This window comes from Phymastichus coffea, unplaced genomic scaffold (assembly GCF_024137745.1).
Source record: "Phymastichus coffea isolate CEN01 unplaced genomic scaffold, Cenicafe_Pcof_1.1 PCOF00018, whole genome shotgun sequence".
Taxonomy (NCBI): Eukaryota; Metazoa; Arthropoda; class Insecta; order Hymenoptera; family Eulophidae; genus Phymastichus; species Phymastichus coffea.
In genome coordinates, this window is record NW_026706829.1 from 730,110 (window position 1) to 752,361 (window position 22,252).

Here is a 22,252-nt window from a genome sequence, read left to right on the forward strand (position 1 = left end):
TGCATTTGGAAAGGGTACTGCAATTTTTTCTTTCCTGTCCTTACTATAACGCTTTGCATTTGATACAGATGTAACATCAACAGCTGTAAAGAGAATCAACATTAGTTTAGAATAAACAACTGTAATGAAGTTCATACATCTTAACGTATCATTCTTTGTATGTTCCTTTAGATACCTTTGCATCGATATCACGAGACTTTTGTATTCTATCTTTTCTAACTATGACAGTCACTGATAAAATTTTTATTTTTCAAATTTACAAGTAGGTCACAACAGTAAAATAAATTATCAAAATAAATATGATATTGAAGTCTATTATGGGGTGTTATATTAGTCAAAAAATCCTGAAGCATTCTGATAATTACGCGACTACCTTGGGCTATTTTAGGTGAAAACACTTCTTTGGCATTTTTACATCAGTAAATTTCAAAAGAGAATAAGAAACCGTTTGACCTGCATAATGCCCATTCTTTGATGCCAAAACGTATTGGATTAGCTTAAATAAACTTTTTGAAACTACCATAAGATTTTATCGTTATCTTATCAACACTGAGACTAGTACAAAAATAACAAAAACGCTTGATATTTACATTGAATATATTTATAATCTATCCAACATGCAAAATTTTATCATTTGCATCTTCATTATTCAATTTATGGAACTTTATGTGAGATTTGATATTTTCAAATTCACGACGTCCCATACCTGATACAAGTGTCATCAGATCACAACAAGGGATTTCTAGACCAGTAATCGCTTTGTGATAATCTCAATTTGAACATCGACATCATAATGACATCTAGAAATGTATCACAACGATTGGCTGTTAACTAATATCTTTATTCTACAGTAAAATTAATAATTTATTCTTACAGAAAAATCATTTCAAACAATATACTAATAAGAAACTGAATAGAATGGTTTTTTTATCTTTCTGACATAACAAAATATTATTATGTAAATCATCATAATAGTAAACGTCACTAACAATTCAACGTTACTTATGTTCTGCTTTTTTTGTGATGAAGAATAATTCTCTAAGACTTTTTGGTAAGAATAAATTTGTTGAATCTCTTGAAAATTTATATCCATTTCGTCTTTAGTCGATGCATCAATTTCAGATGAATTGGATGACGAATGAACATCATGAGTGCAATCAGATTCACCGTAATCATTTGAATGCGGAAAAACACTACTCCACGTGATTTTCCTTTTCAGCCTTTTTAATTGTACTGACTCGATGCTTTATTGTAATATATGATGATCTGGAATTTTCGCGTTTAAGCATTTTGATAAAATACTTACATAATTGCAAAACTAATTACTAACAATTTTTTTAGGTTTCAATATATTATACAATTGTATTTTTGGAAGAATATTTTGCTGGAATACGTTTTCATAATTTGTCAACACAAATAATTTTATAAATTATTTTTGGTTATGTAAATGCATAATATAAGAAATATATCTAATATACTTTTTTTTTCGAAATTTCTTTAAACAAATTATTAAAAAAGATTTTTCTCTATAAAATAATATTATATTTATTATTAATAACCAGGAAAACTTTGTGAACTATATACAATATACATATTACATATAAAAGTAAGATATTTGGGAATTTGTTATTAATTTGTACAGTTAGTTAAAACATAGAATTCGATTATACAGGTTGTAACGGGGTGAATACCGTTTATTTAATTTAAGCGCGCGATCGCAGAGAAAAGCGCGCGTGATTACCTACACGTTCAAACACGAAAACCGGAGAGCAGGAGGGAACGGTTGTCAGTCAACCAACTATCTACTAACGTGAAATAAATACATCGAAAATACTTACGTTTATTGCTTCTTAATATTACACTGTATTCGGCCCGCGTATTTATGTTTCCATGCCGCGCGCGCGACAACAACATGCAGTATCGGATCCCTCGCCGCTCATTGTTCGCAGAGTTATTACATGCGCCTATCTTGTCGAGTACGAGAGATTAGTTATAGACAAGTCTATCGCGATCGCGAAATTAAGCTGGCCAGCTTACCTCATTAACTCTCGCACGGGTAACAAATAAGATGAAGGAGGCTCGTACGGCACACGCTAGTCTTTCGGTAAATGTTTATATGTGGGCGATGATGCCTCCCGTTCACGGTTTCGCCCTCGATGGCGAAAATCTCTACTCACTCACACTTGCACGCACACTGGCCGGACGTAAGGCTATGTCACAGCTTCTCTCTTTCGTCTCTGCCTTCGGAAAACTCGGGAAAACGTCAAAGGTATTTGCTGCACGGCTCTGCGATCGGATTCTAATCCTCGACTGGTTCGTTTTCATTCGCGCGCGTTCCGTCGCGTCTCGTACCGAATTCCCTTAATACATTTCGCCCCCCAACCGGCAGGTGCTGCCCTCGCCGGCAGCCGCATGGTTGGGCTGTTAACGCTAAGACGACGTTTACCGTCACAGCCCCCTTCCAGTCTGGACCTATGGGATCCTCGACGATAACATTATTAGCGCTGTTCCTTTTGAGGGGAAAGGATAATAAAAGGTCATATTCTTTGTGATATTCTGAGCAACTTTATTGCGTGTTGGTGTGGGTGTAGCCCTGCCCACGGGGGCAGGGATCTTCAATCGGGCTGGTCGCTGGTCATCTTCCGTCCTTCTACGTCCAACGGGGGGCGCCCGTGTGCCTCCCATCCCAGCCTCTCCTGGACCAGGTCGACGTGCTGCCTGACGCGGCGACACCGGTCTGTGCGGGTCACCTCGGGGTAGTGGCATACGTTGCACCCCTCCTACTGTACGCGGGAGAGGGTGCTACGAGGGAGGCCTCGATCCCTGGGGGTCAGCGGCAACCTGTCCCGCCGGTTCGGGGCGGACCACAGCGGTCTTTCGACCGTGGGGTCCTCTCCCGTGGACTCCACCACAAGATTTATATGGATGGGCCCCGTTGCTTGACCCCCATTGCTGCCGTCCATATTGACCACCAGGTTTACCCCGCACGTCCGCGGGCCCCGGTGTGTCGTAGCCTCCGACCTGGCCTCCGACCTGGCCTCCGGAGCCGCTAGTCTGGCTCCGACGACTGGAGGCTGGGAGAGGCCAACAGGTGCGTCACTCACCGGGCCCTCGAGGGCCTGGCGGTGACGGCGCTGCACCTCCTTTAGCGCCTGTGCGAACTGAAGCCGGCGGGACACCACCTTACTCCAGTAATCCATATCGTCGCATCGGCGAAGCTTCCCTCCGTTTGAGTGCCCACGGCGGTTGGTGGGGCCTTCAGCGGGATGGCTTCTGCTGGAGGTCCAGGTAGCGGCACGGTCTCTGTGCGCGTGATTCCGGGCGTCGTCGACGCGCGTATGGTGGTCCCTTCGATGGGGAACTCCTCTATTAGCACGGATGACGAGCTCTTGTGAGCTCGCACCCGTGCTTGCTCCTCTTCCTCCTTCTTGGTGCTGAGAAGGTATAAGGTGACGTGCATCACCCCTTCTACGGCGGAGCCCAAGTCTAGCCCGATGAGGGCGGCCGCCGCCTGCTCGAATTGCTCGAGCGTAATCTGCATCCTGTAACAATCCCACACATCAGTATCCATGATCTTTTCCTCGGGTATCGAAGGTGGGCGCCTGTTCCGCTGCCCAGGGCCTTCGTCGCCGGGATTGAAGGTGGGGTCCTTTGCGTCGGTCTCCCAGGTTCTTCGTTCGCAGGGCCTCATGCATCCATGGTCGGTGTTTTCGGCGGTCTACCTCTCTTCCTTTTCCCGATAATGGGAGGGGAGATACGTGGATTCTGTCGATGCGGTATAGTGTGTGGTTAATGCATTCTTGCGAGCTCTCCCTCTTGGGCGCTTCACCGCATTAGTTGAGGGGGTGGTTATTGGGATCTTGTCGAAGGGATCGGAATGGGCGTGACGAGGTGGGCTCGAAGTTGTCGCGTTATCATTCCGGAGTGTGTTGTCCGTAGTGTCAGCGCGCCCGTTTCCGCGTATCGTCGCATCGCTCGCAGTAGGCGGGACGCTCGTCGCCTCGGTTCCCTCGGTGGTAGAGCTATCGTCATCATCTCGTCGTCGGGTTCCATCTCCCGGTAAGTCGTCCTCCTGTCCATAGTAGGGCTTAAGGTCCTTGGCGTGGACCAATTCCGTGACCTCTTCCTGCTGGTTGGCAAGGCGGTACGAGTTGACTCCGAGTACTATCGTGACGATAAAGGGACCTATGAACTTTGGCGCTGACTTCGCGGAAACAACCTGCGTCGCACTGGACCTGACACTTTTGGACGTAACCCTTGACGTCCGCGTACATCCCTGGCCAATAGTAGGACTCAAGTCGTGGCTCTCGAACAGGACCGCCTTTCGGTCTTCCGACGGTACGACAAGCTTCCAAGTGTCCTCATACCCATCTCCGCCTTGGTAGTCATAGCTCGGCTTTTGGTGATACATCACCTTGCCAACTACTTTCCAGTCTGGGTAGTCCTTCGGGTAGTCCTCGACGCGCCGGAACTGTTCCGCGTACCAGGCGTCGTCCCCTGACTTCGGTTGGTCCAGTGCGCCAACCTCAGCCTTCGTGGGCTCAAAAGCGCGTGATAACGTTTCGGGCAACACGTTGTCTGCCCCCTTTCGATACTCGATGTCGAAAGTATGGCCTTGGAGTTGCAAGGCCCATCGGGCTAGACGTCCAATCGGGTTCTTCAGGTTGTCCAGCCACTTCAGACTGTTATAGTCCGTTACCACCTTGAATCGGTACGCCTCTATGTATGGGCGGAACTTCTGTATGGCCCATACGACCGCCAAGCACTCGCGCTCCGTGGCAGAGTAGTTTTGTTCCACCGGGTTAAGGACTCTGTTAGCGTACTCGATGATCCGATCTCCGTCTCCTACTCTTTGAAGCAGGACGGCGCCGATTCCCGTAGCGCTAGCGTCCGTTTCCAGTACGTACTGCCCGTCGGGTTCCGGTAACCCGAGGCAGGTGCGGATATTATGAGTGCCTTAAGTTTAGCGAAGGCTTGTTCTTGGTCCGATCCCCACACATATTCGCTCTTTTTCCCCGTCAATTTCGTTAATGGTTGAGCGTGTGTGGCGAAGTCACTCAAGAATCGGCGGTACCATGAAGCAACCCCCAGGAAGGTGCGCAGCTGTCGCACGTTTCCTGGTCGTGGGTACTCCACGATAGAGCGTACCTTTTCAGGGTCGGGCCTGATACCCTCGCGGTTAATCAACAAACTCAGGTATTTGGCCTCAGGCTTGCAGAAGACGCTATTTTCTCGATTAATCGAGAGGCCAGCACTACACAACCTATCCAACACGGTTTTAAGATGTTGTAGGTGATCTTCAAATTGGACGATACTACGATGATATCGTCCAAATAGGCGAAGGCGAAGTCGCCAAGCTCGGGTCCGATCACGCCATCTATCAACCGTTGGAAGGTGGCGCCGGCGTACGAGAGACCGAATGGCATTCGCACGAACTGGAAATGTCCCAGTCCGGGCACGGTAAAGGCAGTGATAGGTCGAGATTCGGTCTTGAGTGGTATTTGGTGATACGCGCTACTGAGGTCGAGCATGGAGATATAACGCGCGTTTCGTAAGCGTCTCAATATATCTTGCATAAACGGTAGGGGGTACGCATTTGGCTCGGTGACCTTGTTGACATTCCTGAAGTCTATACAGAATCGATACGAGCCATCCTTCTTGCGTATCATAACCATGGGGCTCGACCGCCACTGTCCGCTAGCTCGATCACCCCTTGGTCTAACATCTCCCTTACCAGTCTATGCATTTCTTGCTCAACCTTGTGTGATACCGAATAGTAGCGCTGTTTGATCGGTTTCGTATCACCGACCCAAATCTCGTGTTCAATGCCTACCGCGCATCCCAAGCCCACGGGGGCCTGCGATAAGGCCTCGTCGATGGTCCTCTGCAATATCGCCTGTTAAGAGGCCGTCACCTCTGCTAGTCCGATCGTAGCTAATCTCGGACCAGCCTTCAAGTTAGTTACCTCTAGCTTCATCTTGGCTTGTGATTCCTTGAACAGCAACGTATTATCATCGGGGTCAAGTACCGCTCTAAACGATCTGACAAAATTCACTCCCAGGATACATTCCTCGATGAGGGTTGGAAGGATAGCTACCCTCGTCGGCATCGTCATCTCCCCTATGGTGAACGGCAACCTGGCATGGCCCACGATCGTCATCTTACGACCATCGGATAGTCCTGCCCGCGTGGGTGGTATCTAACCTGACGCCTAGCACAGACGCTATCTGCAGAGCATTACTACCCATTGCTGTGGTGGAAGCCCCCGGATCATAGAGAGCCCGTAACTGGAAGTCTCCTATTTTCACCGGCAGCCACCAGCGCGTTTCCTGTTCCGGGAAATATAGCGAAACAGATTCGGCGGCTCCACAGCCTTGCTCTTTGCACACCATAGCGTTAGCCATTGTGCTTTCGCGTGGTAAAGTGATGCCACTTGTCGTTCGAACCACCTTGGTTCGGACGATCGGAGTTACCATGGGGTTACCCTTCGACGGTTTATCTGCCGTTACCCGAGCCCCCGAGGGCGTGTGCGATCCATTCACCACCATCTCGGCCGGTCCAGGGTCTTGGGCTTTACTAACGTCGATACCCTCTCTCTCCGCGTTCACTATACCGCCACGTTCATCATTGGCGTCACCAGGGGAGTTCTCACTCTCGTTGCTCAACACGCTCGCGACTATCGGTGCTGACTGTGTTGGCGAAGGCCACGAGATCTCATTTACGAGGTTTGGTTTAGGGGACGAAGGAGTGGGGTCAACCCCACCTAACCACTCCTTTCCTCGTTTCCCTTATTGCATTGGGGACAGTATTTTCTGCTGTACCCCAGTAATCCACACTCGATGTATTTGAGTGGCTTAGAGAAGTCTCTCTCCCGTCTTCGAGGAGCTTCCGGCTTCTTAGTTCGGTCCTCTGAGGTCAGGTTTTTCCCAGCGAAGTTATTCTTCACCCTTCCGATATCTCATTAAGAGATAGCAGTACTTGGCTTAGTATATCGGTGGGTGGAGCCTTCTTCTCCCCGTCAACTGCCTCTAGGCTCGGACTAGGTGTCACCCCCGAGAGCGTCGGCGTGTAGACGGCCTGGTGCGTCACCTTCTCGAGCACTTTCTCCATACGGTCCAACCTGTCGCTGACCACGGGATATCACTGGACATCGCTGCCACTTTGCCCTTACCACCCGTTCTACCTTTCCATGGTGTAAGCTGTTCTGTGCCGCCGTAGCCAGCGCGTTCAGAGTCTGTGTGGAGTTCACTTCGGACCTCCGCACTTGACCTTGAATGTTCGGGAGAAGGTTGGCGTGTAGCAGGTCCAATTGACAATCAGGCGTCATCTGGGGGTTTAGCCGCTTCATCAGGCCCATCATGTTAGCGATATAACCATTCACTGGTTCGTCGGGGCCCTGATATCGGCTCTGAATCTCCTTCATTAGACGCTGACGCTGTAGCTGCTGTACGCTGGTCTCAAACCACTCTCTTGCGTCCATCTCGAACTCAGCGTAGGAGAGCCATTCCTCCCTCATCGCCTCGTACCAGGTGAGGGTGGGACCGAAGAGTAGCTCTGATACGGCTAGGAGCATCTCATCTTCCGTGAGTCCTGCGCCATTCCTCAAGTTGTCCAGCCTAGACAGGAAGGTGTCGATACTTGCATTGCCCTCTCCTGAAAACTTGAGTTTCCATACTCGGACAATGCGACCAACATCCCTTGTAGTCGACCAAGGGTTTGTTGTCGGCTGAGATGACCACGTGCTCGGTGGGTGGTTATTTACTTCAGCATTAACTCCACTGAGTTTATGCTGTCCACCCTCTCCGAAAGGGAGCGTCCGGGGGGGGTCCTGCTGCTGGCCCCCGTGGGCCTCTATCCGGGTTCAGCTGGAGTACTTTGAGGTAACCTGGTGTCGTAATGGTAGGTGAAGGTATCCTGGAATGCTACGCTCCTACGCGTATTCTCTCGGTGTCGCATTTCGCTGGAATTATTCGTATTGTCTTGCTGTATGTTTCTGTTTTCAGCATTTTCCAATGCGCTCATCCTGGCGGATAGGTCGTCCATTTTGCTCTTAACATTGCTGTTGTTGTTATATATCTGGTCTAATACTTTCGTTAGACTGGACACATTCACTCTTAACGAGTCTAGCAGCTCGAGCTTCTTCTCATTCTCTCTGGACCGGAAAATGAGATCTTGAATCATCACAGCGAATGCCGGCGGGAGTTGGAATTGGCTACCATCATTAGCAGTTATCGTGATGTTTTTGTTACTGTTCGTACTCTCGCCGTCGTCCAGTACGTTTGTGATGTTTATCGCTGTTTCTTGAATCCGCGATATTACTTTCGCACTCTGCATTAGCTGGGCTAGCGGGTGTTCTCCTTATTGTTCGGATGCTGTGTGTTCCGCGCATATGGATACTATGAGCTCCGAGCGTAGGGCTGCTCTTCTTGCTGGACTGCTGGGTTGGTTGTCGACTTCAACGAAATCCGCCACAGAGTATTTGCCTAACAACCAATTTTGCAGTCACCCAGCTCTCAAGAGCTTATTCCCGCTTGTCTTGAGCTCCAAGTGTTCGAGGTATTCGTTTATTTCCTCGTCTTGGAGCGTCAACACCCAGTCTTCGACCTCTTTTTGAGTGCGGTCCATTGTTATCTGTTAGTTGTGTTGCGGCTAATTTTAACGTAAATTTACACGCTATTTAACGTAAAGTTCCACGTGTGATGCGAGTGCGAGTGCTATATTAAAAATCGTCGCGTCTCGTACCGAATTCCCTTAATATATTTCGCCCCCCAACCAGCAGGTGCAGCCGCATGGTTGGGCTGTTAGCGCTAATACGACGTTTACCGTGACAGGGTATCTTACGTATTTTTTCCCGTAGATTACAATTAATTATTTTGGGAATTAATTAATAATTTTGGGAAATTTTTAAGTTTTTACATAATTTGACTAAACAAATTATTGAAATTAACCCTTTCAAGATAAGCGTATCATATATGATACACCTAAATTTTTTCAGTTTTTTATTCGAATAAATTTTTATACCATCATTAGTACTTAAGCTTCGTAATGCTTTGATTAAAAATTTGAAAATTTATTTATTCAATTATTTATAAACAATCAAAGACGGAAAATTTTTAGTTTTTTCGAATAAATTCGGTATTGGACAGAGTTTTCAAGATAATTATATGAAAATTTGTATAAAAGGGCTTTTGAAGGCAATGATCATGAATCCGATATCAGAATTTGAAAAATACAATATGGCGGCTATTTTAATTTAGAGTTGCGGTTTTCTGAGAATTTCACTTGAAAGATGGTGTAAGGGTATTTATAAGCTTGCTCATTACGAATACGAATTCGGAATTCAAAAAATTCAAAATGGAATAATTTCGGTTATAACGAAAACCCAAATATATAAATTTTAATTCATATAAGCTTCAGTTTGAAAATTATTTCCGCCATATTAGATCCGCCATTTTGAATGTTGAAAATCAGACTTCAGATTCGTAATCAGCGACACCGAAAACCTTTATATACACTTTCGGGTTCCAGATAAGTGCAGCAGAAAAAAGTGCCCCTGAAAGGGTTAACTAATTTGGCAAAAATAATGACAAATTTATTATTTGTAACGAAGAAAATGTCAAAAACCATGTATATCTTGCATACCGGTAGTACAAAAACGCTCTAATAAAAAAATTGTAATGTTTCAAATTTTGCAAGAATTTGCTATTGTTTTAGCCACGATTTTGCAAAAGTAACTCACCATAGGAAAAAACCAAACACATAGTTCAAAAGCACAATAATCGTACACGCGATTAATGTGATTCATGATTAGATAATATAAGGCTAAGACATTCAAAATTTAGATTGAAAAAAATAAGACTAAAAATTTGCTTTTTTTACGTAATTATGCAAAAAAGTGATAAAAAATGCAACGTTTTTGCAAGTTTGATCATACCATTAAAACAGCACAATATATTAAAAAGAGTGACCTTGAAAATAGTGTGAGAGATATATCAAGAATGTTTTGTTTAGCGTTTGCATGATGGAAAAAATGGTTGAAGAGTATACGAGTATGCTCAAAAACATTGAGAAACTGAACTACTTAAAGTGTTACGAATTACACTTTCTCGATTCTTATCTTAATAATTTCCTAAAAAATCTTGGGGATTACAGCAAGGAATAAGGAGAATACTTTCATCAAAATATAAAGGAAATGGTTAATGTTATCACGGTACTCCATACGTACATAATGGTTGACTACTGTTGGACATTAAAAAAGAGAATATCAATAATAGTAAAAAATGTAAACAACATCCACTTGATAAATCCTTTAGGTTAAAAGAGTGTCGAAGAGCTGTTTTCTTTTTTCATGCGTGTTTTGCAGATATGCAAACTATTAGCTTAGTAACATATACACAGGATTTATAAATTTCTCTGTACAAAATTTATCCATTGTATGGGTTTTTTGGAGTTCTGCTTTTTTGGAGTTATGGGGTTATTATCTAATTTTACTAATCACTGCACGCCAGAGGTTATGAGATTGTTCAGTTCGCCGGGCGAAATTTTGAATGTATGTATTTCTTAGTTCAAAAGGTTATCGGGTTATGGGATTATTGTATTATAAATTATTTTGGTAAGATGCTGAGCAATCAAACGGTTTCAGGCTGTAGTGGTTATAGAACTTTGGTGACAGTTTTGTAGATAAAGTAACGTAATTGATAATTTTGATATTATTTGAGGTGGTTTTAGAGGTTTGAAAAAATCCTGTCGTGTACGGGTTCGGATTAAACAGGGTACCAATTCGTCATTCAGTGAGTAAAAATATATGAAAATATCTTTATGGCATTAATGATGCAGAAAACAAACCTTTTTTGTGGGCCTATAATATCGGCCAACTCTCTTTATGAGGGTGATATTTAATTCTTTCATTCTGTTTTGATGTCGTCGTATTTCTACCTGACCAAACTTTCTAATAAATACCTTCTTAGATTTTTTATAATATTACAGTTGAAGTATATAATTTTCATTTAATATTTCATCCAATAATTTCATAAAATAGTCGAATAAAACGTTATTTTGATAAATTATGAAACTTACCTAATGGTTTATGCTCAGCAAGCCATGTGTAAAGAAGGCTTTCGTGTCTTACAGTATCTAAAGTCGGTACAACTACATCGGGACTAGCTACTTTATGTGTCTCTATTTCTATTTGAGGTACTTTGTTACTCCATGGTTGCCATTCGCCTTGAATATCAACTTTGAAGTCGACAATAGGAATGTTTGTTTGAGATGGCAATGGAATCATTGTTATTGATCTTATAAAATCACCAAAATCTGCTCTTATTTTTAATTTTGCATCTCCAGTAAAGCTCCAAAGAATAGCATAAACAAGAGATTTTGTAATATAACGCTCTAACTGTTCATTAGATAATGGAAAGTCTGAATGACAATGGTTGTATTGGAGCGTATTTCTGAGAGCTTGGTTTAGCATTGAGAAAAGAGAATTTAAAGCTCTCAGTCTAGTAAAGTCCATGATATGTTCCTGTTTCGATGCATACTCCAAACATTTCACAATCAAACCGTTGGGTGAAAAAAAACTTTGTAGAAAATTAGCAGCATCACGTTGTAAATGGAGTGTTGGTGAAAAAGAATCATCTTTATCACTGTTCTTTTTAACTGAAAGATCTTCTTCGCCATCATCGAGTGGAATATACTTCAGTCGAAGCATATAATTTTCAAAAATCATTTCAGTTGATAAAACATCCTCTGAAAACCACACCATACCACAACGAGAAACTGTTGCAAGGGTAGCGTACTTCAAATCTTGTACTTCAAACATAATTCTGACATTTGGGGGAAGACTAAGTCTTTCTCCATTTGGAAGAGTCAATAATTTATTATCATCTAAAACAGAATTCAAGTTTTCTACCCATTCTGGATCTACGTCACCATCAAAAATAATCCATTGCCTTTTATTTATTTCACCACGAACATTATCTATTATTTTCCGTAATATGTGCGTAAAAAGACCATCTGTCCATTCACGGGTATTTGGATCAAGAACTCCATACAAAGTTTCTTTACTGATTGCTTTTGGATCAATTACATGAGCAACGCCTTCTAGTCCTTCATGCCTTTCCAAAGCTTTTAATAAAACTTTCCAAGCACTGGTTTTTCCAGAACCGCTAGGTCCCACCATCATCAGACCATGATTCAAATTACTTATTTGATATAATTGAAGTACCTGAAATGTAAAAAAGTAAAGGAAAAAATTGAGTAAATATTACCAGATATCATTTATTATCAAACAAACATGGAAAAAAACACACAAATACATACACATACAACAAGTCATTAGATATATATATATATATATATGTATTGTAACGGGGGAGATAAATCTGAAAATGGGAAATTTATTTAAGAACAAACTCCCACGATGCAGAGCAAACCGCCGCTCCGTTAAACACGTATGATAATACGTGTATTCGTCTTAACGTCAGATGATTTTCCTGGTAGCTTAAGTATTTGAAACAGGCTTAGGTTTTAATCCAATTACATCTAGGGGATTAAGAAGATTAGGAGTAAAGTCGTTCACACTTAAAACACAGCGCCACCTATATGTTAAAAAAATTCGACTGTACTATACTAACATAAAGATTTTTATACTAAAGTAAAGCATTTAATAAAGAAACTAATAATTATTATTTTCTTATTAAAAAATTAATAATATAAAAAAACAGAAATATTAAACACAAAATATTTAAAATATCTTCATATACTATTATGATACCTATCTATTCATTATTATTTTTTGAAATTTTCATATTCATACACGTGTTTTAAAATTTGAATTTTTCCCGCTTATTTCGAAAACAGCCAATCAAGTCACGAATAAACTGGCTTCACTTTCCAGGCCATCATTTTTTTAAAGAAGGAATTGGGGAGAACACGTTTTTTTGTAAAAGTTGTCATGAATGTTAGAAAATAACAATTACTTTTTGTAATATTTTGTTAAAAATTATATTTTAACGATTTATTTACTTTCTTCGCTTGAAAATATGTCTTTTATTGTTAAATTATATATAGTATAACGAGATGGATTAACTAGTACAATAGGAATTTGTGAAAGCACAAACTCCCACGATGTAGAGCTAACCGTTGCTCCGTTAAACACGTATGAATATACGTGTAATCGCCTCTACGTTTGATACTTTCGTTTCAGTCTCTTCTTTCTAACAGAGTTGAACTTACCTTGAGTCACCTGACTTGTAACACTCCATCTATCTTAGGTGTGAGTGACCTAATGCTTATTTCACCTAATCCCCTAGATAAAATCGGTTTAAAATTTAATCCGTATAGATCCGTTAACCTAATAGGAAACGAAAATGACGTAATGCTACAAATAAAATTAATAACATTTAATTCAAATAAACTACAATCTTTTACGGGCCGAAAGACTAACGCACGCGAATAGGATTTTACGAAAATTAATAATAATACGAAAGGAGAGAGAGAGAGAGAGAGAGAATTCGAAACTTTGCCGCGAAAACTAACGCTAGGCGTGAATACAAAAAATAACGATCGCAATAGACAAAATACTCTCGCTAATATTTTGTCGCGCAATAAAAGGAAGGTACACCTATCCTGCGGTGCAATTTCGGTGATCAACCGTAATTGTTGAAGAAAATCAACGGTGCTCCTTGGGTCAATCAGCTGCACTACCTCGATACAAACATCTGCTGCTGTTGTAATGATGCTGCTTGCTGCTGCTTACTTGCTGCACTTACGCACGTATCGAAATCCAGGAAACTTTCGATTTATAAACTAACGGCGAAACACAGTGCAAAAAACTAAATTGGCGGTACAATCGCGAAAGCAACTGAGGCTAAACTGCCTATTTCCAAAACTTCGCGCGCCCTTTCTCTCTCTTAGTCGTTCGAACTAACATCGCGAGTAGACGAATCGCGAACGGATAGATTAATCGAATCGACTACCATTGCAATAAATGTACTTTTATTTAACGAATAAAAAAAATTTATTGTCTTCAATAACATAAAAAACTAATGGTTTTTTAGATCACCTGATTAAAAAGATTTTGACATTCTCGGGGCTTTAGTATGCAAAATTAGTTGCTCTTTAAACTCGAAAATAAATCTAACAATATCAAACACATTTTTGAATACAGCCGTTAATAAAAACAGCTATAATCTAATGATTTATGCGTAGTTCGTGTTTTATTAGTAATTTGATGTAAAATGTAATTATTATAATTAATTATATATTCTAGTGAGTTACTTTCAAGCCTTAGCATTTGCTATAGTTACTGTCAGATGGAAGTAGTCTTGAGTGATTTTTGAATTTCAATTCAGTGACTTAAGTGATTTGATGTATTTACTTGGTTAAAATACAAATATACTTTTTCATTTGTCATTTAACATAATTTATTATACTGATCAAACGCGACCATACCATACCAAATTCAAAACTCAACTAAACCAAAACAAATTAAACCCAGAACTAACTAAATCTAAACCAAAAGCTACTACAAAGTTATACTGAATTAATCTGCAAATATTCCGCGTTTTAAATATGTTAATTGCAACGATTATCGAAAATCGTTTAGATCCGCGTACTGGATTAAGAGCGAGCGAGAGCGAGAGCACGAGAGAGAGAGCGCGTAGGGGCAATGACCGGGAGGGGAGGCTCCGACCGGCAGTATGACTGTGCCACTCAGTCAGTTCGTGCCGATCTAACCTCCGTTTTTCCCGAGCCATCCGAGTTTTGGGTTTTGCCATTGACGTTGAGGACTTGAGTGCGTGGGTGTGCTAATAGCAGCAGCAGCAGTAGCAGCAACTGCGGTAGCAGCAACAGCAGCAGCATCAACAGCAGCAACATCAGTGGCAACAACAACAACAGCAGCAATAGCAATCGAAGCGGCGCAGCAAGCAGCGGAACAGTCGATCAACAGCGTGTTAGTCGGATACGGTTGGCCACCGTATCCTCATCGATATCGCGGTAGGTGCACCTTCTTCCCATTGTCAATCGCTGTTATAATTTGCGTGCGAATCCGCGCAGCGAGCGCGAAGAATTTATCTATTGCGTGCGAGCAGGTAGTTCGCGGTAATCGCGGTTTTTTTCTCTCTCTCTCAAATAGCGTGTCTTGTCGTTCACGCGAGCGTGCGAAAGTCTCTCGGCAAAACTCCCGTGTAGTTAAATTGCATCAATAAAGTGCATGTTGATCATTACTTTCGAGTTAAATAGTCGTTATTTGGTCTTTCCTTTGTCCGGAGGTCGCGCCAGTGTTTATTTTCAGGGGATTCGAATTCGCCGGTTGCGTAGCACGGATCGTGCGATTATCGATAGACGCGAGTCGACGACTTAGGTTCCGGCGGCGACCGCACGAGCGCTACAAGCAATGGGCGACAGCGCCGCCAAGCGGTGAGTTGGGGGAACCCAACTCGGAACAGTGAAGAGACTCTGCGCAGGCGCACTCCGAGGCAAGGTAGGTTACTGTGCCTTGTGCACAGAGATAACAAGGCGTCGTTTAGTCGCAATTAAAGGTACGTCTGCAGGGTCATAGACTAAACGGCAGCCTGTTACATAATGAAAAATAAATTTGGGATTTTTATATTTAAAATTTTGTTATTTCATTGTTATATTAGTACATAATCTCCTTGAAGGTCAATACATTTTATTAAACGGCCTTCTAGTTTTTTTAAGCCATCAGAAAAATATGATTTCTGAAAACCCTCAAAATAGACATTTGTTTCGGCGATGACTTCTTCATTCGACGTGAATCGTTGTCCGGCAAGCCATTTTTTGAGGTTAGGAAATAAGAAAAAGTCAATGGGAGCCAAATCAGGCGAATACGGTGGATGGTCAATTAATTCGAACTTTAGATCGTTAATTTTTGCCATCGAAACTAAACACGTTTGAACTCGAACATTATCTTGAAGAAAGAGGCATTTTTTATCAAGTGAGGACGCTGTTCTCTGAATTTTTCTTTCAACTAACCTAATAATGACGCATAATATTGTCCAGTGATCGTTTGGCCCTTTTCCAAGTAGTCGATGTAGATGATTCCATACGCATCCCAGAAAAAACCGTGACCATAATCTTGCCAGCTCACTTTACTGTCTTTGCCTTTTCATGCAAAATTGAAATGATTGTACCCTTTGATACCCCTGTGGCCTCAACTAATTCTCGCAATTTTAATCTTCTATTATTCAACACCATATCGTCGATTTTGTTGACCATTTCAGGCGTACTCACTTCTACGGGGCGTCCTGAACGAGGTTCAACTTTTGTTGTTGTACGGCCGCGTTGAAATTCATTTACCCAGTTATAAACAGTCATAAACACAGGGGCAGACTTGCCATGAACGGCGTTCAACTCAACTGTGATTTCTTTTTGTGTAAAACCTTTCAAATGAAAATGTTTTATCACCGCTCGAAACTCTATTTTTTCCATTTATCAAATAAACCAATAACTTTTTGTTCAACCAACGCTCACAAAAAAACGACTTAATGAATCGAGCCGAAACTGTACGATATCTAGTTAGTAGTATTGCTTGCCAAAAACATCATAATTTAAGCATGACGAGCGCCATCTCTTGGATTTTGTAAAGACTTATTGATCCTCCCTCGGACCAGTTCTCATATTCAATGATTCAGCTTTAAATATTAAAATATAATCTAATGAAGGTATTTGTTTAAAAAATATTAAAGTCTTTATTTAGGATGAAGCACTAATGCCACCGAGATATGCTTGAGAAATTGTTAATAGAATATTAAAATATATTATGAACAATGATTTACCATTTGGCGGTAAAATAATGATTTTAACTGGTGATTTCAGGCAATTACTTCCTATCAAGATTAATAGAACGCGTAATGAAATTTTTAATTTGTCTTTAAAAAAACTCTCGCTTATGGCCGCTTCTTTCAATATTTCATTTGAAAACAAACATGAGAGCTTTGCCACATGAAATTGATTTAGCTAAATAATTGTTCGATGTAGGCTATGGAGCATCTAATGATCAAGATAATAAATAATATAAACCGTCCGGTACATTGTATACTACCTGCAAAACCAGTGGATTATTCAAAACATTTTTGGCGACTTGATAAAGGAAAAAATCTGATGATATTAGTTACTGTGCTATTCTAAAACTATGATTAAGAAATACCCAGAAAGCATTTCAGACATTGAAAAAAAGAAAGATTTGAAATTGAAAATAACGTTACACAAAGCTATTTGGCAAAAATTAAAAGGTTAACTAAAAAATACAACTATTTCTAAGTTGGCTACAGCTGGAATAACTTTCGAAGTAATGAAGGCTGCTTTCGGAAAACATGGTATACCAGGAATATATTCATTATGTATTGAAAATGTCAATAACAAATCTCGTATAACAAAAAATGCTACTATTTTACAATCAATATATAATTTGTTTACAAATTCATCTGAATAAAATAACTTTTTACCTCATTTTAATGTAATATTCCTTTTATGAAAAGATAATTAAAATACATGTTGAATCGTATGAGATGCTCTAACAAAAAAAATTAGACCAAAAAATTGTTCAATAACTTTACAAAATTAAATAATATATAAAAATTATGATACTATTAACAAAATTAATAATATTAATGTTATTATTATGTAATAAAATTATAATAATAAATAATATAATTCAATTCCAACCCGTTTTTTCTCATAACCTTACTACTCGTATTTGAATTGAGCGCGCGCAAGGTATATGGTGCTCGTCTGATCGGGATCTCCGAAATATGAATAAAATGATTTTATTACTTGAATATTTCTTTAAAATGCATGTTGACACCCTATTATAAAGATACTATCAGAAAGCTTATGATTAGAACTACCTGTTCTTAGTTTTTCAACTTATTATCCGATTTATTCAGAGAGATATTAAATATAAAACACCGAATTGGATGTCTGTCATATAAGAGTTTACATTAAAAAAGCAATATTTGAGGGGCTCGTTCTTAAAAATTTCATAGATGACAGAGGCTGTAAATTTCGGCAGATAATTCGTCATTATATAAGGAAGAGACTCCGAAAGTTTCGTTATGATATTTAGTTTTTAAGTTTAGGGATCAACTATATTAAAGCAATACAATTTTTATTGACTTCTATGAAATATTCTGGTATTATTGACATGTACACTTTGAAAAAATCTTGCCCGCCATTAGCCATTATTTTTACAACACAATATCCTAAAAGATGACATTCACTTCATATAACGTCTATAATTAAATTAAGAAGTTCTTGGTTATGCGAGCACCACCAAACATTAACCTTTGAATTTATAGCTCAATTCTTTTTAGCCTGCGGGTTTGCAAGATTCGAAAAAGACGAGCTATACAAAAATAATAGGTGTTTCGTCCAGGACTAGTAGATTGGACTCCTCAGTAGGGGTCTACTAGTCCGCCCTAGACACCTTGCCACTTGATGTACAGCAGCTAGAATTATTAGAGGAACCTGCTTAATTCTTATATAGAAAAATTAAGCCCTCTACTGGCAATATTTCAACCAAATGCCGAATTCAAATATAAACTACTTTATTTAATGCTCACGGTGATAATATAAATTAAGAAGTTCTTGGTTATGCGAGCACCACCAAACATTAACCTTTGAATTTATAGCTCAATTCTTTTTAGCCTGCGGGTTTGCAAGATTCGAAAAAGACGAGCTATACAAAAATAATAGTAATAATAATAATAACTCGCATAACCAAGAACTTCTTAATTTATATTATCACCGTGAGCATTAAATAAAGTAGTTTATATTTGAATTCGGCATTTGGTTGAAATATTGCCAGTAGAGGGCTTAATTTTTCTATATAAGAATTAAGCAGGTTCCTCTAATAATTCTAGCTGCTGTACATCAAGTGGCAAGGTGTCTAGGCCGGACTAGTAGACCCCTACTGAGGAGTCCAATCTACTAGTCCTGGACGAAACACCTATTATTTTTGTATAGATCGTCTTTTTCGAATCTTGCAAACCCGCAGGCTAAAAAGAATTGAGCTATAAATTCAAAGGTTAATGTTTGGTGGTGCTCGCATAACCAAGAACTTCTTAATTTATATTATCACCGTGAGCATTAAATAAAGTAGTTTATATTTATAACGTCTATTATTGTTTCTTCTGTACATACCCCTATAAAAGATGTTTCTTACCTTTTCACCATCAAATTTAAAACTACGAAATTCGTTTAAATTATTAAAAAAATGCAGCTTTTTAAGTTATATGCTCACGGTAATTATTAATCACACATTTATTGCCAGCAGTACAACGTATTAAATTTGTAACGTTTTTCATCTGTCTCGATGAAAAAAACACCTGTATTTTTAAAATTATCAAATTATCTAACTGTTCTTCCGAAGAAGAAACGTTTTAATTCTTCACTATTGAGAAAATCATTATTTTACCGCCAAATAGTAAATCATTGTTCACAATATATTTTAATATTCTATTAACAATTTCTAAAGCATATCTCGGTGGCATTAGTGCTTCATCCTAAATAAAAACTTTAATATTCTTTAAACAAATACCTTCAATAGATTATATTTTAATATTTGAAGCTGAATCATTGAACATGAAAACTGGTCCGAGGGAGGATCAATAAGTCTTTGCAAAATCCAAGAGATGGCGCTCGTCACGCTTAAATTATGATGTTTTTGGCAAGCAATACTACTAACTAGATATCGTACAAAGTTTCAGCTCGATTCATTGAGTCGTTTTTTTGTGAGCGTTGATTGAACAAAAAGTTATTGGTTTATTTGAAAAATGGAAAAAATAGAGTTTTGAGCGGTGATAAAACATTTTCCTTTGAAAGGTCTTACACCAAAAGAAATCACAGTTGAGTTGAACGCCGTTCATGGCAAGTCTGCCCCTGTGTTTAAGACTGTTTATTATCGTAAATTCGGTTTGGGGTACGTTCAACATCGCTCTCCCGGATAATTATTTATAATTATAATAGACTAATAAAATAAACTCTGACAAATAAATAATATAAAGATTTTTGACTTATTTTCATCTCTAAAATCGATTGGTCGAGAATTACTTATTTGAATATACAAGATTGTTCGCAATTTGCTTAAACAATGGGAATCTTAAAATGAAAACACTAGTAATTTTTTCTCTTTTGAACAGTTATCCAATAATTAGTTTAATACTATAGGTGAATTTCACTTGGGTAATATTGAATTAATCTATAAGCCTAATGGAGAGAGGAGTTTTCACGTCCTTCAGTTACTTATAAAGGTTATGTTACGAAAGCATTGGGTACAAAAGAATCGAGCCTCAGAGCATATAAAAAAAAGTATTATGAAAAGGTGATAAAAGCCCTACAGTGGTATAAAAAATACATAAATGTAGGATTGTAATAGATTCAATCTAAATTATACTGAAAACCGATGAGAAAGTACGAAAGTATGACTGAATATAGGGCAAACCGAATAGAATAATATTAGAATAATATATAATAATAGAATAATATATAATAATAGAATAATATATAATAATAGAATAATATATAATAATAGAATAATATATAATAATAGAATAATATATAATAATAGAATAATATATAATAATAGAATAATATATAGGTGAAGGTAATACCTTTTCTTGCCAAGCTCCGCCTTGATCATCTCCTTCTCCACAAACTAAATATTCTTCAGCACATACTCGTTTTATTTCATTTTTCAGAGCTGCAAGTAATATCAGATAAATAAATTTCAATTATATGCCCATTTATCGAGTAAAAAACAAAAAACAACTTGAATTCATTACAAGCAACAGTGGTCAGTGCAAATACTTATAATGCAAGTAACTCGCACTGATGAACGGTTACCGCATGTCAGATGAGCGAGACTGGTACTCAAAACATCCACGTTGTGAAATGGTAACTTTAGCGGCAATGATACGCGTTTTTCGGTAACCAGCGTAATACCAGAGCATGTATATAGTAGAGAGATAGGGAGAGAGAGTGTGATCTTTATTTTCCGTCAAGAAAAAATACAAGTTAAACATAAACCAACATATATTTCAATACAATTTCAGAATTACCGTTAGATTTTAACAAGATAAAAAAAAAATATCTATTAGGTCCTAAGTATGTTACAGAGATTTCTTTGATATCTGTTCTCGCATGCCGAAGTTTTTTAATTCAAGTTGTGCTTGATCGGTAAAGGCAATATGAAATGAAGCAACTTATCACGTTTCGATATTAGATTCGTTAACGTTGTGAAAAAAAAACAACATCTATATAATCGATCATACGTATTTCTTCTAACCATAAGATTTTCGAGCTATTATGTTTTTCTAAAGATGTTAATGAATCTCTTAACAACGCGTCAAAAGTTGTTTCCTAATTAACTCTACTAATCAAGCACAACTTCGAGTAATATTTTGTTCACAGATTTCTTCAATCAGTCTTAACTTAACTACCCCATGATACACACAACCACGTAAGCAAAAAATACACGACGATTCTTCTCCTCTTCCTTGTATAGTGCTTATTGGGTAACGTTAAACTCAATGTTAATATTCATTTCGCACGGACACGAATTCTTAAATCTTCAAAAAAAGCACTTTTTAAGACGATTTTTAAAACGCTGCCAAATCATAAAAAATCTATAAGTGTAATAATCAGAATTATCAAGAAAAATTCACCTTCACTTAGATATATTGCAAAATTTTACAAATTTTATGGTTTGAAAATAATATTTAATTTTAAGGTCGTATAAGTTAAGGTCTCATTCTATCGGAAAACCAGTAACAATGTCTTACAGTAGAGACTTTTTCCTTTCTTTTCAAAAAATTTAAGCTACTTGCTACCTTTTTTATCTGAGATATGAGCCTTCGAAAATGAGGAATTTGACGTCGGAACTAAAAGGTGCATGAACTTTGTTACGGTGTATAACAGATTTGTGTTGAATTTAGCAGACTATAATATTCTTCATTTATTGAGTCAGTTGATGTCTTCATTGTTAAGTACGTTTTCTCATGACGAAATACATTATGTAATATATGCTTCTTCCATTCGTATACTGTATAATTATTTACTATATTTATTTTGTTAGTGGATTATATATTCAATAGTGTCTATTAATTGTTGCAATAGAAAACTTGTCACTTATATACTGTACGCTTGATTGATGTGTTGAATTTAGTAGTGACATATATATTCAATATGTATATTGATAGCGGAGTGGGTTTCGAGTCGTGGAAGGGAGTGG

The 22,252-nt window shown here is 39.1% G+C and overlaps 1 protein-coding gene across 2 annotated transcripts in view; it reads right to left on the bottom strand.

The window, feature by feature from the left end:
* The window catches only part of LOC131675316 (dynein heavy chain, cytoplasmic), a 995,688-nt gene that overhangs the window by 530,123 nt on the left and 443,313 nt on the right, over positions 1-22,252 (bottom strand). For both annotated transcript variants that reach the window (XM_058954251.1, XM_058954250.1), the window contains exons 12-13: positions 20,634-20,722; positions 11,077-12,223 (exon numbers count right to left, since the gene is read on the bottom strand). In XM_058954251.1, the coding sequence (XP_058810234.1) occupies positions 11,077-12,223; positions 20,634-20,722 (1,236 nt within the window). The remainder of the gene's footprint in view (positions 1-11,076; positions 12,224-20,633; positions 20,723-22,252) is intronic.